Source organism: Scyliorhinus canicula, chromosome 7 (genome assembly GCF_902713615.1).
Source record: "Scyliorhinus canicula chromosome 7, sScyCan1.1, whole genome shotgun sequence".
Taxonomy (NCBI): domain Eukaryota; kingdom Metazoa; phylum Chordata; class Chondrichthyes; order Carcharhiniformes; family Scyliorhinidae; genus Scyliorhinus; species Scyliorhinus canicula.
Window position 1 is genome coordinate 2,489,304 of NC_052152.1, and position 16,520 is coordinate 2,505,823.

At 50.9% G+C, this 16,520-nt stretch overlaps 1 protein-coding gene across 6 annotated transcripts in view; it reads right to left on the reverse strand.

Annotated features, from left to right (window-relative positions):
- cadm2b (cell adhesion molecule 2b) overlaps positions 1–16,520 on the reverse strand; it is a 1,840,301-nt gene that overhangs the window by 40,216 nt on the left and 1,783,565 nt on the right. For all 6 annotated transcript variants that reach the window (XM_038801311.1, XM_038801316.1, XM_038801313.1 and 3 more), the window contains one exon: positions 12,718–12,840. In XM_038801311.1, the coding sequence (XP_038657239.1) occupies positions 12,718–12,840 (123 nt within the window). The remainder of the gene's footprint in view (positions 1–12,717; positions 12,841–16,520) is intronic.

Below are 16,520 nucleotides of genomic sequence, written 5' to 3' on the forward strand. Positions count from 1 at the left end.
GTGGTCACTTAGGCAAACTGCATTTCCAAAGACTGCTGCACTGAATCAGACGCACAGGGTGAGGTAAACACCACTCCATTCCCCTAATGAGGTTTCTCTCATTGATTTTGGAAACACAGATTGAAACAAATGAGATGGTCGATTGTTGTGAACATTACCCAGTACAGTTAAACTCTCCACTGGGACTGGAGTTCTCTCAATGCGTGTGTCAATCCAGAGGGTGTTGCGTGACAGTTGTTTTCATTTCCTGTTTTCACTTCTGCATTATTCATCTCTTTTCTATTTGTGCTTCAGAACCAAACTGAGTTTAATGTGTGGTGCAGTCTGCATCTGTATCAGCGCAGATGGCCAATCAAATTCATCAACTATCCCTGTCCATTTGCCACTGGCCATTTGACCCTGACCAACTTTCCCTGTCCAGCAGTCGCTGACCATTTGTCCCTGTCACAGAGGTCGACAGCATAGAAAAGGTCCTTCAGCCCATCATTGCCTGCGTTGGTCAAAACAATCACCAAACTATTCTAATTTCATTTTCCAGCATGTGGGCCATAGCCTGTTGTGCCCTGGGATCGCAAGTGCACATCTAAATACTTCTTCAGTGTTCTGAGTGTCTCTGCCTCCACCTCCCTTTCAGACAGCGAGTTCCAGACTCCCACCCCCCTCTCACATCACCTCACACTTATCCCGATTGAATTCCATTTGCCCCTGACCAGCCCGTCTATATCTTCCTGTAATGGAAGGCTATCCTCCTCACTATTTACCACCCCACCAATTTTAGTATCATCTACAAACTTATTAAAAAATTTTTTTTTAGAGTACCCAATTCATTTTTTCCAATTAAGGGGCAAATTCAGCGTGGTCTATCCACCTACCCTGCACATCTTTTGGGTTGTGGAAAAATATACGGACAGCTACTGGGCAGAGCACGAACACCACTGGATGGGACCAGACAAAAATGGGAGGACAAACTGGGGACAGAGGTAGGGTGGGGACTCTGGAGTGAAGCACTGAGCAGGGCTAACTCCACCTCCTCCTGCGCAAGGCTCAGCCTAATGCAGCTCAAAGTGATGCACAGAGCGCACCTGACCAGAACCCGAATGAGCGGGTTCTTCCCGGAGGTGGAGGACAAATGTGAGCAGTGCCAGAGGGGCCCGGCCAACCACACCCACATGTTGTGGCCTTGCCCCAAGCTGGCTGGGTTCTGGGCAGCCTTCTCCGAGGCCATGTCCAAGGTTGTGGGGGTGAGGGTGAAGCCATGCCCAATAGTGGCAATCTTCGGGGTATCGGAGCAGCCAGAGCTACACATGGGGAAGGGGGCCGACGCCCTCACTTTCACTCCCCTAATCGCACGCCGGAGAATCCGGCTCGGCTGGCGATCAGCAGCACCACCCAAAGCTGCAGACTGGCTCACTGACCTCTCGGAATTTCTCCACCTGGAGAAGTTCACATCCGAGGGTCAGAGGGAGGCTTCCTGGATACTTGGGGCAGTTTGTCGGTCTGTTCCAAAACCAGCGACGAGGAGTAGGCCAGGGAAAAAAAAAGATGAAGAACCAAAGTGACTGGGCAACCATGAGTGGTGGTGGGGGGGGGGGGGGGGGGGGGGGGGGGGAATGGGGGAATGACAAGAGAAGAAGAAGACTGCTGAAACCAATGGGAGGGGGTTGGAGGAAGGTGGGATATCATAGACCCATCCAGAGGGCAGCAAAATGTACGTACAGTTAGTCAAATCCGGGACAAAACAAACCTCTCTGTAAAATAAAGCAAATTAGCGCAGGCAAGAAAAATATCATAAATATCATAAATATGAGAAAAGCCAATAAAAAGATTTTCAAAAGAAAAGACAGAGATAGACAGGCAAATAAGAGGGTCAGGGGTTTTGGGGATAAGGCAAGAGAATGGAGAGAGAAAGATATCAGCCATGATTGAATGGCGGAGCAGACTCGATGGGCCGAGTGGCCTAATTCTGCTCCAATGTCTAATAGTCTTATAGACACATGGACACCACCCCGGCTGTTTCCTCCCTTGCCTCACTCAACAGACCTGACCGCCCCTCTGTCTCTGTCTCTATCTCTGTCTCTGTCTCTGTCTCTGTCTCTGTCTCTATCTCTGTCTCTATCTCTGTCTCTATCTCTGTCTCTATCTCTGTCTCGATCTCTGTCTCGATCTCTGTCTCGATCTCTGTCTCGATCTCTGTCTCGATCTCTGTCTCGATCTCTGTCTCGATCTCTGTCTCGATCTCTGTCTCGATCTCTGTCTCGATCTCCGTCTCTATCTCTGTCTCTGTCTGTATAAAACACCATCATCTTGCCATCACCCAGCACAGATGGAATTCTGCACAACACATCAAACTAATTGCGTTTGGTGAAGCACAATCAGGAACATGAATGATAAATAATACACAAGTGAAAAAAGGAAATGAATATCTGCTGTGAATGGTGGTGGACAATTAAACAATTCACTGGAGGAGGAGGTTCCACAAGATGGGGGAACCCAGCACATCTGTGCCAAAGACATGGCTGAGGGACAATCTGCAGACAGAAGTGCCGAGTGGATGATCCATCTCGGTCTCCTCCGGAGGTCCCCAGCATCACAGATGTCAGTCTTCAGCCAATACGATTCACTCCGCATGATATCAAGAAATGGCTGAAGGTACTGGATACTGCAAAGGAAAGCGACCCTGACAATGTCCCAGCAATAGGACTGAAGACTCCATAAGAACATACGAACTAGGAGCAGGAGTCTGGCCCCTCGAGCCTGCTCCGCCATTCAATGAGATCATGGCTGATCTTTTGTGGACTCAGCTCCACTTTCCGGCCCGAACACCATAACCCTTAATCCCTTTATTCTTCAAAAAACTATCTATCTTTATCTTAAAAACATTGAATGAAGGAGCCTCAACTGCTTCACTGGGCAAGGAATTCCATAGATTCACAACCCTTTGGGTGAAGAAGTTCCTCCTAAACTCAGTCCGAAATCTACTTCCCCTTATTTTGAGGCTATGTCCCCTAGTTCTGCTGTCACCCGCCAGTGGAAACAACCTGCCCGCATCTATCCTATCTATTCCCTTCCCTTCATAACTTTATTTGTTTCTATAAGATTCCCCCCCCCCCCGCATCCTTCTAAATTCCAACAAGTACAGTCCCAGTCTACTCAACCTCTCCTCGTAATCCAACCCCTTCAGCTCTGGGATTAACCTAGTGAATCTCCTCTGCACACCCTCCAGCGCCAGTACGTCCTTTCTCAGGTAAGGAGACCAAAACTGAACACAATACTCCAGGTGTGGCCTCACTAACACCTTATACAATTGCAGCATAACCTCCCTAGTCTTAAACTCCATCCCTCTAGCAATGAAGGAGAAGACTCCATTTGCCTTCTTAATCACCGGTTGCACCTGTAAACCAACTTTTTGCGACTCATGCAGTAGCACACCCAGGTCTCTGCACAGCAGCATGCTTTAATATTTTATCATTCAAATAATAATCCCTTTTGCTCTTATTTCTACCAAAATGGATAACCTCACATTTGTCAACATTGTATTCCATTTGCCAGACCTTAGCCCATTCACTTAACCTATCCAAATCCCTCTGCAGACTTCCAGTATCCTCTGCACTTTTTGCTTTACCACTCATCTTAGTGTCATCTGCAAACTTGGACACATTGCCCTTGGTCCCCAACTCCAAATCATCTGTGTAAATTGTGAACAATTGTGGGCCCAACACTGATCCGAGGGACACCACTAGCTACTGATTGCCAACCAGAGAAACACCCATTAATCCCCACTCTTTGCTTTCTATTAATTAACAAATCCTCTATCCATGCTACTACTTTACCCTTAATGCCATGCATCTTTATCTTATGCAGCAACCTTTTGTGAGGCACCTTGTCAAAGACTTTCTGGAAATCCAGATATACCACATCAATTGGCTTCCCGTTATCTACTGCACTGGTAATGTCCTCAAAAAATTCCACTAAATTAGTTAGGCACGACCTGCCCTTTATAAACCCATGCTGCATCTGCCCAATGGGACAATTTCTATCCAGATGCCTCGCTATTTCTTCCTTGATGATAGATTCCAGCATCTTCCCTACTACCGAAGTTAAGCTCACTGGCCTATAATTACCCGCTCTCTGCCAACCTCCCTTTTTAAACAGTGGTGTCACGTTTGCCAATTTCCAATCTGCAGGGACCACCCCAGAGTCTGGTGAATTTTGGTAAATTTTCACTAGTGCATTTGCAATTTCCCTGGCCATCTCTTTTAGTACCCTGGGATGCATTCCATGAAAATGAAAATCGCTTATTGTCACGAGTAGGCTTCAATGAAGTTACTGTGAAATGCCCCTAGTCGCCACATTCCGGTGCCTGTCCGGGGAGGCTGGCCCCATCAGGGCCAGGAGACTTTTCTACCTTTAGCCCCATTAGCTTGCCCATCACTACCTCATTAGTGTTAACAATTGCCTTACTATTCCTGATTTCCACCCAAATGGATTTAACCTTATCCTCCATATCACCAAAGTCATCCCTCACTACTGCCTGGATGTCATCCTTAAATAACAGAGCAACACCACCTATCTTACCATCAACTCTGTCCTTCCGAATAGTTGACTATCAACCTTACTTTGCTCCTCATTATTTTATAGACCTCTATAAGATCACCCCTAAGCCTCCTATGCTCCAGGGAAAAAAGTCCCAGCCTATCCAGCCTCTCCTTATAACTCAGATCATCAAGTCCTGGTAGCATCCTCGTAAATCCCTTCTGCACTCTTTCTAGTTTAACAATATCCTTCCTATAATAGGGTGACCAGAAATGGACACAGTATTCCATGTGTGGTCTTACCAATGTCTTGTACAACTTCAACAAGACGTCCCAACTCCTGTATTCAATATTCTGACCAATAAAACCCAGCATGCTGAATGCCTTCTTCACCACCCTGTCCACCTGCCGCTCCACCTTCAAGGAGCTATGAACCTGTACCCCTAGATCTCTTTGTTCTGTAACTCTCCCCAACTCCCCACCATTAACTGAGTAGGTCCTGCCCAGATTTGATCGACCAAAATGCATCAGCTCACATTTATCCAAATTAAACTCCATCTGCCATTCATCGGCCACTGGCCCAATTGGTCAAGGTCCTGTTGCAATCTTATATAACCTTCTTCGCTATACACTCTGCCACCAATCTTGGTGTCTCTGCAAACTTACTAACCATGCCTCCTACATTCTCATCCAAATCATTAATATATATAACAAATAACAGAGGACCTAGCACCGATCCCTGAGACACACCGCTGGTCACAGGCCTCCAGTTTGAAAAACAACCCTCCACACCCACCCTTTGGGCGCGATTCTCCGCTCCCCACGCCGGGTGGGAGAATCGCAGGAGGGCCGCTCTGGCAACCCCCCGCGATTCTCCCATCCCCCAAAATGGCATGTCGCGTTTTGCGACACGCCGCTCGGAGAATCGCCGCTCGCCGTTTTTCCCGGCGACCGGCAATTCTCCGGCCCGGATGGGCCGAGCGGCCTGACGACCCAGACGGGTTCACGCCGGCAGCGACCACACCTGGTCGCTGCAGGCGTGAGCAGCGCGCGACGGGTAAGTGTGGGGCCTGTGGGGGGCGGAGAGGGGATCGAGCACCAGGGACGTGCTCAGGAGGTGACTGGCCCGTGATCGGTACCCACTGATCGTCGGGCCGGCGTCTGTAAACGACGCACTCTTTCCCCTCCGCCGCCCCGCAAGATCAAGCCGCCACGTCTTGCGGGGCAGTTGAGGGAAAGACGGCAACTGCGCATGCGCGGGTTGGAGCCGGCCAACCTGCGCATGCGCGGCTGATGTCACCTCAGCACCGCTGGCCGCGTCATTCTCGGCGCGCCGCTTTGACGCAAGCGTCAAGGCCTGGCGGCCGAGTTTCCCGCAATGCCGCTCCTAGCCCCCGGAAGGGGGGGGGGGGGGAGAATAGAGGGTGAGGAGCGGCCTCCAACGCCGGAGTGAAACACTCCGGGTTTCACTCCAGCGTCGCCGTTGCGGAGAATTTCGCCCTTTGGCTTCAGCCGCCAAGCCAATTTTGTATCCAATTGGCTACCTCACCTGGATTCTGTGAGATTTAACCTTTTGCAACAACCTACCATACAGTACCTTGTCAAAGACCTTGCTAAAGTCATGCAGACAACGTCAACTGCACTGTCCTCATCCACCTTCTTGGTTACCCCTTCAAAAAACTCAATCAAATTGGTGAGACGTGACTTTCCCCTTACAAAGCCATACTGACGTTCCCTAATTAGCCCTTACCTGTCTAAATGCCTGTAGATCCTGTCCCTCAGAATACTTTCTAACAATTTACCCACTACAAACGTAAGGCTAACTGGTCTGTAGTTCCCAGGCTTATCCCTACAGCCCTTCTTAAACACGGGCACAACATTTGCTACCCCCCAATCTTCAGGCACCTCTCCTGTGGCTGTCGATGATTCAAATATCTCAGCTAGGGGACCGGCAATTTCCTCCCTAACCTCCCACAATGTCCTGAGATACATTTCATCAGGTCCCGGGGATTTATCTTTCTTGATGCGCTTTAATACCTCTAGCATTTCCTTCTCTGTAATATGTACATTCCTCAGGACATCACTTTTTATTTCCCCAATTTCTCCAACATTTGTACCTTTTTCAACAGCAAATACTGACAAGAAATATTCATTTAGGACCCCTCCCATCCCCTGCGGATCTGCAGATAGATGACCTTGTGATGCACTATCAATTCTGATGAGATGAGAGGAGAGGGTAATCGAGGCTTTATTAAGCAGAGATGTGTGGCTTCCTGTAGCTGCTACCAGAATGGGAGCAGCTCGGTGTGCACACACATTTATACTCCGCCTACTGGGCGGAGCCAGCAGGCAGAGATCTACCCCCGTACCTGTAGTACAGGAGCCTTACCGTATTATCACTATTATACAATCAGTAGTGACTACCACATTCACCCCCTGTTAAAAAAAGAGTCCAGCGGGGGTTGTGGAAAAATTATTTTTACAGGTTTGTGAAAATTTAAAGTTTACAGTCTGATGAAAATTTACAAATTCAGCCAGTCGGGTGCCTTGATCCTTCGCTGTGAGTGCCTCAGTCCCGGTGGTGATGCGGGTGCTGACTTGGTCGCCTGTGGCTCAGGGAACGTGCTGTCCTCATCTTCATCCCCGGGTGGAACCAGTGGGAGGACGGATCGTCCTGGGGAGGGGGCTGTAGTGAGGTGCGCTGGGGGAAGGGTGGGTGGCACTGGGGCATTCGGAGGGGAGGGTGTCGGGTGTTGGGCCATGGGTGGGGATCCAGCTGGTGCCAGGCCCCTGCGGGAGACTGTGTCCTGGTGCCCGTCAGGGTCGCCACATAGGCATACTGTGGGTTTGCGTGCAGTAGTTGTACCCTTTCGACCAACGGGTCCATCTTGTGGATCCGCACGTATTTGCAAAGGAGGACGGGTCCAGGAGCTGCCGGCCACGTTGGGAGTGAAACCCCGGAGGTGGACTTCCTGGGGAAGGCAAGGAGACATTCATGGGGGGTTTCATTAGTCGCAGTGCAGAGCAGCGATCGAATGGAGTGAAATGCGTCGGGGAGGACCTCCTGCCAGCGGGAAGCCGGGAGATTCTTGGACCGCAGGGCCAGCAGGACGGCCTTCCAGACCGTCCCATTCTCCCTCTCTACCTGCCTGTTTCCCCGGGGGTTGTAGCTGGCCGCCCTGCCTGAGGCAATATCCTTGCTGAGCAGGAACTGACGCAGCTCATCGCTCATAAAGGGGGATCCTCGGTCACTGTTGACATAAGCGGTGAAACCGAAGAGGGCGAAGATGCTGTTTAGTGCTTTAATGACCGTGGCAGATGTCATATCAGGGCATGGGATGGCAAAGGGAAATCGGGAGTATTCATCGACCACGTTCAGGAAGTACGTGTTTCAGTCGGTGGAGGGGAGGGGCCCTTTGAAGTCCGTGCTGAGGTGTTCAAAGGGGTGAGAGAGGCAGCAGGTGCACTCGGTCTGGCCGGTAGAAGTGCGGCTTTCACTCGGCACATACCTGGCAGTCCCTGGTGACGGTCCTGACCTCCTCAATGGAGTAGAGCAGGTTGCGGGCCTTTTTGAAGTGAAAGAACCGAGTGACCCCTGGGTGACAGAGACCATCGTGTAGGGCCCGGAGTCGGTCCACTTGTGCGCTGGCACATGTACCTCGGAATAGGGCGTCTGGGGGCTCGTTGAGCTTCCTGGGGCGATACAAAATCTCGTAATTTTAGGTGGAGAGCTCGATCCTCCACCTTAAGATTTTATCATTTTTGATCTTGCCCCGCTGCGTGTTGTTGAACATGAAGGCTACCGACCGTTGGTCAGTGAGGAGAGTGAATCTCCTGCCGGCCAGGTAATGCCTCCAATGCCGCACAGCTTCCACGATGGCTTGGGCCTCCTTTTCGACAGAGGAGTGTCGAAGTTCGGAGGCATGGAGGGTGCGGGAAAAGAATGCCACGGGCCTGCCTACCTGGTTGAGGCTGGAGGCCAGAGCGACGTCTGATGCATCGCTCTCGACTTGGAAGGGGAGGGTCTCGTCGACTGCGTGCATCGCGGTCTTGGCGATGTCTGCCTTGATACGGTTGAAGGCCTGGTGGGCCTCAGCCATCAGGGGGAAATTGTGGAATGGTTGAGCGGGCAGGCCTTGTCCGCATCATTAGGGACCCACTGGGCATAATAGGAGAAAAACCCGAGGCAGCGTTTCAAGGCCTTGGGGCAGTGGGGGAGGGGGAGTTCCAGGAGGGGGCGCATGCGGTCGGAATCGGGCCCTAGACCTCCATTTTCCACAACCTAGCTAAGAATGGCGAAGTGGTTGGTGCGGAACACGCACTTCTCCTTATTGTACGTGAGGTTAAGGAGTTTGGCAGTTTGGAGAAATTTGAGAAGGTTAGCGTTGTGGTCCTGCTGGTCGTGGCCGCAGATGGTGACGTTATCTAGGTATGGGAAGGTGGCCCGCAGCCCGTACCGGTCAACCATTCGGTCCATCTCATGTTGGAACCGAGACCCCATTATGAAATGAAATGAAATGAAATGAAAATCGCTTATTGTCACGAGTAGGCTTCAATGAAGTTACTGTGAAAAGCCCCTAGTCGCCACATTCCGGCGCCTGTTCGGGGAGGCTGGTACGGGAATTGAACCGTGCTGCTGGCCTGCTTGGTCTGCTTTAAAAGCCAGCGATTTAGCCGAGTGAGCTAAACCAGCCCCTGGTGTCATTAGTGACACCGAAGGGAACCCTAAGGAAATGATAGAGGCGGCCATCTGCTTCGAACGCAGTGTATTTGCGGTCCACCTTGCGGGTGGGGAGCTGGTGGTAGGCAGATTTCAGGCCCACTGTCGAGAAGACCCGGTACTGCGTAATCTGATTGACTATATCAGATATGCGAAGGAGGGGGTACGCGTCAAGCTGCGTGTACCAATTGATGGTCTGACTGTAGTCAATGACCATCCTGTGTTTCTCCCCAGTCTTTACTACTACCACTTGGGCTCTCCAGGGGCTGTTGCTGGCCTCGATGATACCTTCCCGCAGCAGCCGCTGGACCTCAGACCTGATGAAGGTCCTGTCCTGGGCGCTGTACCGTCTGCTCCTGGTGGCGATGGGTTTGCAATCTGGGGTGAGGTTTGCAAACAGGGAAGGCGGGTCGACCTTAAGGGTCGTGAGGCAGCATACGGTGAGGGGTGGTAGGGGCCCGCCGAATTTCAGGGTTAGGCTTTGGAGGTTGCACTGGAAGTCCAGGCCGAGTAACAGAGCAGCGCAGAGGGTGGGGAGGACGTAGAGCCGGAAGTCGCTGAACTCTACGCCCTGGACGGTGAGGGTGGCGATGCAGTACCCCCGCATCGCCACGGAGAAGGGTTAATTTACACACCCACCCTGCCCCATTCCCCCTCGAGGAGGGGGTTAGTTTACAAACCAGAAGACCATAAGACATAGGAGCAGAATTAGGCCACTTGGCCCATCGAGTCTGCTCCGCCATTGAATCATGGCTGATATTTTTCTCATCCCCATTCTCCTGCCTTCTCCCCATAACCCCTGATCCCCTTATTAATTAAGAACCTATCTATCTCTGTTTTAAAGACACTCAGTGATTTGGCCTCCACAGCCTTCTGCGGCAAAGAGTTCCACAGATTCACCACCCTCTGGCTGAAGAAATTCCTCCTCATCTCTGTTTTAAAGGATCGGCCCTTTAGTCTGAGATGGTGTCCTCTGCTTCTAGTTTTTCCTACAAATGGAAACATCCTCTCCACGTCCACTCTATCCAGGCCTCGCAGTCTCCTGTAAGTTTCAATAAGATCCCTTATTAAGAATAGGGGCCTCACGGTAGCACAGTGGTTAGCATCAATGCTTCACAGCTCCAGGGTCCCAGGTTCGATTCCCGGCTGGGTCACTGTCTGTGTGGAGTCTGCACGTCCTCCCCGTGTGCGCGTGGGTTTCCTCCGGGTGCTCCGGTTTCCTCCCACAGTCCAAAGATGTGCGGGTTAGGTGGATTGGCCATGCTAAATTGCCCCTAGTGTAAGGTTAATGGGGGGATTGTTGGGTTACGGGTATACGGGTTACGTGGGTTTAAGTGGGGTGATCATTGTTCGGCACAACATCGAGGGCCGAAGGGCCTGTTCTGTGCTGTACTGTTCTATGTTCTATGTTCTATCCCCTCTCATCCTTCTAAACTCCCAACAAGTACAGACCCAGAGTCCTCAACCGTTCCTCATACGACAAGTTCTTCATTCCAGGGATCATTCTTGTGGACCCTTTCCAAGGCCAGCACATCCTTCCTTAGATACGGGGCCCAAAACTGCTCACAATACTCCAAATGGGGTCTGACCAGAGCCTTATACAGCCTCAGAAGTATATCCCGGGTCTTGTATTCTAGCCCTCTTGACATGAATGCCAACATTGTATTTGTCTTCTTAACTGCCAGCTGAACCTGCACATTAACCTTAAGAGAATCGTGAACAAGGACTCCCAAGTCCCTTTGTGCTTCTGATTTCCGAAGCATTTCTCCATTTAGAAAATAGTCTATGCCTAGATTCCTCCTTCCAAAGTGCATAACCTCACACTTTTCCACATTGTATTTCATTTGCCACTTCATTGCCCACTCTCCTAGCCTGTCCAAGTCCTTCTGCAGCCCCCTTGCTTCCTCAAAACTATCTGTTCCTCTGCAGATCTTTGTATCATCTGCAAACTTAGTAACAGTGCCTTCAGTACCTTCTTCCAGATCATTAATGTATATTGTAAAAAGCTGTGGTCCCAGCACAGACCCCTGAGGCACACCACTAGTCACTGGCTGCCATCCTGAAAAAGACCCCTTTATCCCCACTCTCTGCCTTCCGCCAGTCAGCCAATCCTCTATCCATGCCAGGATCTTACCCTGAACACCATGGGCTCTTAACTTATTGAACAATCTCCTATGCGACACCTTGTCAAAGGCCTTCTGGAAATCTAAATAAATCACGTCCGCTATTTCTCCTTTGTCCAACTTCCTTGTTACCTCCTCAAAGAACTCTAACAGATTTGTCAGACACTATCTCCCTTTGACAAAGCCGTGCTGACTCAGTCCTATTTTACCGTGCACTTCCAAATACACCGCGATCTCATCTTTAATAACAGACTCTAAAACAAACTCACCCTTCCCCATTCCCCCTCGAGGGGGGTGGGGGGGTTAGTTTACAAACCCACCCTGCCCCATTCCCCCTCGAGGAGGGGGTTAATTTAGAAACCCCCCCCTGCCCCATTCCCCCTCGAGGAGGGAGTTAGTTTACAATCCCACCCTGCCCCATTCCCCCTCGAGGGGGGCGTTAGTTTACAAACCCACCCTGCCCCATTCCCCCTCGAGGGGGGCGTTAGTTTACAAACCCACCCTGCCCCATTCCCCCTCATGGAGGGGGTTAATTTACAAACCCACCCTGCCCCATTACTCCTCGAGGGGGGGGTTAGTTTACAAACCCAGCCTGCCCCATTCCCCCTCGAGGAGGGGGTTAATTTACAAACCCACCCCGCCCCATTCCCCCTCACGGAGGGGGTTAGTTTACAAACCCACCCTGCCCTATTCCCCCTCGAGGGGGGGTTAGTTTACAAACCCACCCTGCCCCATTCCCCCTCACGGAGGGGGGGGGGGGTTAGTTTACAAACCCACCCCCCCGTCCCATTCCCCCTCACGGAGGGAGTTAGTTTACAAACCCCCCCCTCCCCCCGCCCCATTCCCCCTCGAGGAGGGGGTTAAGTTAGAAACCCATCCTGCCCCATTCCCCCTCGCGGAGGGGGTTAGTTTACAAACCCACCCTGCCCCATTCCCCCTCGCGGAGGGGGTTAGTTTACAAACCCACCCCCCCGCCCCATTCCCCCTCACGGAGGTGGTTAGTTTACAAACCCATGCTGCCCCATTCCCCCTCGCGGAGGGGGTTAGTTTACAAACCCACTCTGCCCCATTCCCCCTCGAGGGAGGGACAGGGGGGTTAATTTAAAAACCCACCCCCCCCCGCCCCATTCCCCCTCGAGGGGGGGGTTAGTTTACAACGGCCCCCCATCACCCCAGTTACCCAGTCTCTCTCTGAAGGATCACGCTTGGAACTGTGGTCAATAAATAAGCTACGATAATAAAATTAACTAATAAAATTAACTATAGCAACTACAAAAACTACTCACTACTTTGAGCTAAATAGATAACTAGTTGAGAAAGAAATACAGGCTTGATACTGTACCTCGGGCCCTGGAGACTGCAGACAGTTTGGTGGTGCTGGTTGTTATGGTAACGGGGGTTGTGATTGTTCTAGTGGAGGGAGAGGATGGGGCGGTGATGGTGGGTGACGGAGAGATGGGAGCATCTGGTTGGTGGGAAGAAAAAATAAGCTTGAAACAGGCAAGAGACAAAAAAAAGAAAACAAAGAATAATGAAAGCAATCAAACAGATCGTGCATTGTGAATAAAGGAAAATTCAGAGCAAAACATCATTCCAAATAATACAGATGCAATGAAGCTGAACAATATACATCAACATACATGGGCTGCCCAATGTTAACACATTACGGAAAACGCTTTGAATGCAAAGTAAAGGCAATAAAAAGACATAAACATTCCCAGCTCCCTCACAACAATTAACAGAGAGTATGGGGCTGCAGTAGCTGCTAACTCTCCTGGATTGCCCGTGTCTCCAAGGATTTAGACTGAATATTGCTGTGAGAAACGGCAGTGGGAACTTATACAGGGGCATTAACGTCCGTGCCCTTGGTTCAGTTTCTTTAAATGGTGAATCATGAAACATATTGAGGATGTAAAAACGTGCGTCTGGGGGCCAGGTGGGATGCAATTTCTTGGAAAGTGTCCAAATATGTCCAACCCAAGTTGGCAACTTTAGATTCTGAGTTCATTCTCTGTGGGGCCTGCTCAGGGTCACATCGAGAAGAAGCAAATCCACACAAGCTGATTGGTCACTGGGTGTGGAGCGGCCGGTTGGAGACACAAGGCTTCCTGAGGAGGCAGACTGGATGCTACATATTCCTGTGGGAATGGATTCCTGTCACTGAATCCATACAAACCTTAGAATGAATGCAACAGGCATGGGGGTGTGGATAACACAGAACGGGATGTGGAAAGCAGGCTGACCCGGCCATGCGTTTGAAGAGACAGTGGGTTTGAGAGTCAGGACCACAGTACTGGGGTCGTGTAATGTTGTAGGAGACTATTCAGCTCACCGTGCCTTTTCTTTGAAAGAGCTACCCAAATAGCTCCACTCCCCTCTGCTCTTCACCTATACCCATGCACGTTTTTCCTTTTTGAGTCTATATCCATTTACTGTCGGCCTGACTGTGTCGCTTGCTCCAAATGAAGAGCTGCACTCACAGAAGTGAATATATCAGGGAAATCTCTGCAGGGTAGTAATCTAATCTTCGACCTTCGCTCCTTGATGTTAGCAGAACCCAATAAATAAACTCTTAAATTTAAACATAAACAAATGGCATCACCTGCAATAAATATGTACATTAAAAATACTCACATAATAGTAGGACACGTGATGAATGGAGAAAATTGTTATTCGTTTCATTTTGTATTTATGCCAGTAATGTAATGAAAACCCCTGGTTTAAAATACATACATGCAGTGCGTCTACTAAAGTTGTAATTAAGGAGTCATAAAAGATCAGGTCACGATTGATTTTAACCATTTACGTTTTTACAGATTGATGGCTAATGGAACATTGCTTTGATTGCTAGAGATTCCCTGGAGAGTAGATCATTTATGAGGGATTGTCTTTCATCCAAGATAAGCAGGTGATGGGATATATTCGTGGGATACAGATAATGTAATTCATGGAAGGAGCCAGGCCTGTCTGTAGTTTGCAGTTTTTCTAAATGCTGATAGTTTGAGCAGAAGGGTCTGCTCTTAAAAAGGGTCTCTCTCCAAATGGGCTACACAGATAAGCAACAAACCTGTTTTGTTAACTTTATTTATAAGTGACATTTGAACTGCATTGGGTTGCATAATTGTAATTAATGGCAGATGTAGATAGTAAGTTAAAGTGTTTCCTTTTATTTGAGAACTGTTTAACTGTTAAATGTAAAACTATTTCTTTGATGTTAATATGGTTCATTCCCTGTCTAAATTAAAGTTTGTTTTGCTCTCATTCTTCCAGGGGAGCGGGCAGAGAGGAGAGCGATTTTTGGAGGAGAGAGCTGGAAGGTAAGCTGAATTCTTGATTTTTAACTTACTTTTTCGGAGCAGGAAACCGGAAGTCGGCCGTGGGGAGACCTGGGAAGGTTGTATTACCCAATAAATTTGAACGGTGAGGAAACCCAAGACACTACACGTGTAGTGTCTCCCACCCTCCCTCCTCCTCTAACCTAAAAAAAAGACTCAGTGCTGTGAGCAGGTAAGCTATTTCCTTTTTTTTCCTTTTTTACTGGGAGACGAAGTAGAGGTGATGGCAGCTAGGGCAGTGGAATGTTCCTCCTGCAGAATGTTCGAGGTCAGGGAGACCACCGGTGTCCTTGCTGACTTCACCTGCAGGAAGGGCAGCCGTCTCCAGCTCCTCACAGACCGTGTTAGGGAACTGGAGCTGGAGCTGGATGAACTGAGGATCATTCGGGAAGCTGAGGGGGAGATAGATAGAAGTTACAGGGACATAGTTACTCCTGAGAACAAAGGTAGAGGGTGAGCAGCCAGTTAGAGGTGGGAAGAGGAGGAAGCAGTCAGTGCAGGGATCCCCTGTGGTTGTTCCTCTCAACAATACGTATACCGCTTTGGATACTGTTGAGGGGGGGAATTACCCATCAGGCTGCAGTGACCGGGTCTGTGGCACGAGGTCCGGCTCTGGGTCTCAGAAGGGAAGGGGGAGATTAGGAGAGCGCGAGTTATAGGGGACTCAATAGTTAGAGGTACAGACAGGCGGTTCTGTGGGCACGGGCGAGACTCTCGGATGGTTTGTTGGCTCCCGTTGTCAGGACCCGTGACGTCTCTGATAAGGGGTGGGATTCTCCTCTATCCGGTGGGGCGGGGGGGGTCCTGGTGTGTTGGAGTGGCGCCAACCACTCCGGCGTCGGACCTCCCCAAAGGTGCGGAATTCTCCGAACCTTTAGGAGCCAAGCCCTCACATTGAGGGGCTAGGCACGTGCCGGAGCGATTGGCACCACGCCGACTGGCACCAACGGCCTTTGACGCTCGCCCCCCGGCGCCAGGGCTGGTCGAAAGGCCTTCGCCGGTTCACGCATGCGCCGGTGCGTCAGCTGGGGCTGACGTCACCACCGGCGCATGCGAGGTAGAGGGGGTCTCTTCCGTCTCCGCCATGGTGGATGTCGTGGCGGCGGCGGAAGAAAAAGAGTGCCCCCACAGCACAGGCCCGCCCGCCGATTGGTGGGCTCCGATCGCGGGCGTGGCCACCGTGGGGGCACCCTCCGGGGTCCGATCGCCCCGTGCCCCCCCCAGGACCCGGGGAGCCCACTCGCGCCGCCAATCCCGCCACCACCAGAGGTGGTTCAAACCACGGCGGCGGGACTTCGGCCCATCACGGGCCGGAGAATCGCCGCGGGGGGCTCGCCAATCGGCGGGCCGTGATTCCTGCCCCCGCCAATTCCCTGGATGGCGGAGAATTCCGGCCACAGCGGGGCGGGATTTTCGCCAGTCCTGGGCGATTCTCCGACCCTGCGGGGGGTCGGAGAATTTCGCCCCGTGTCTTCAAGATCCTTAAGGGGGAGGGTGAGCAGCCAGAAGTCGTGGTGCACATTGGTACCAACGACGTAGGTAGGAAAAGGGTGTGGAGGTAATAAACGAGTTTAGGGAGTTAGGCTGGAAGTTAAAGGCCAGGACAGACAGAGTTGTCATCTCTGGTTTGTTGCCGGTGCCACGTGATAGCGAGGCTAGAAATAGGGAGAGTGCAGTTGAACTCGTGGCTGCAGGAATGGTGTAGGAGGGAGGGCTTCAGGTATTTGGATAATTGGAGCGCATTCTGGGGAAGGTGGGACCTGTACAAGCAGGACGGGTTGCATCTGAACCAGAGGGGCACCAATATCCT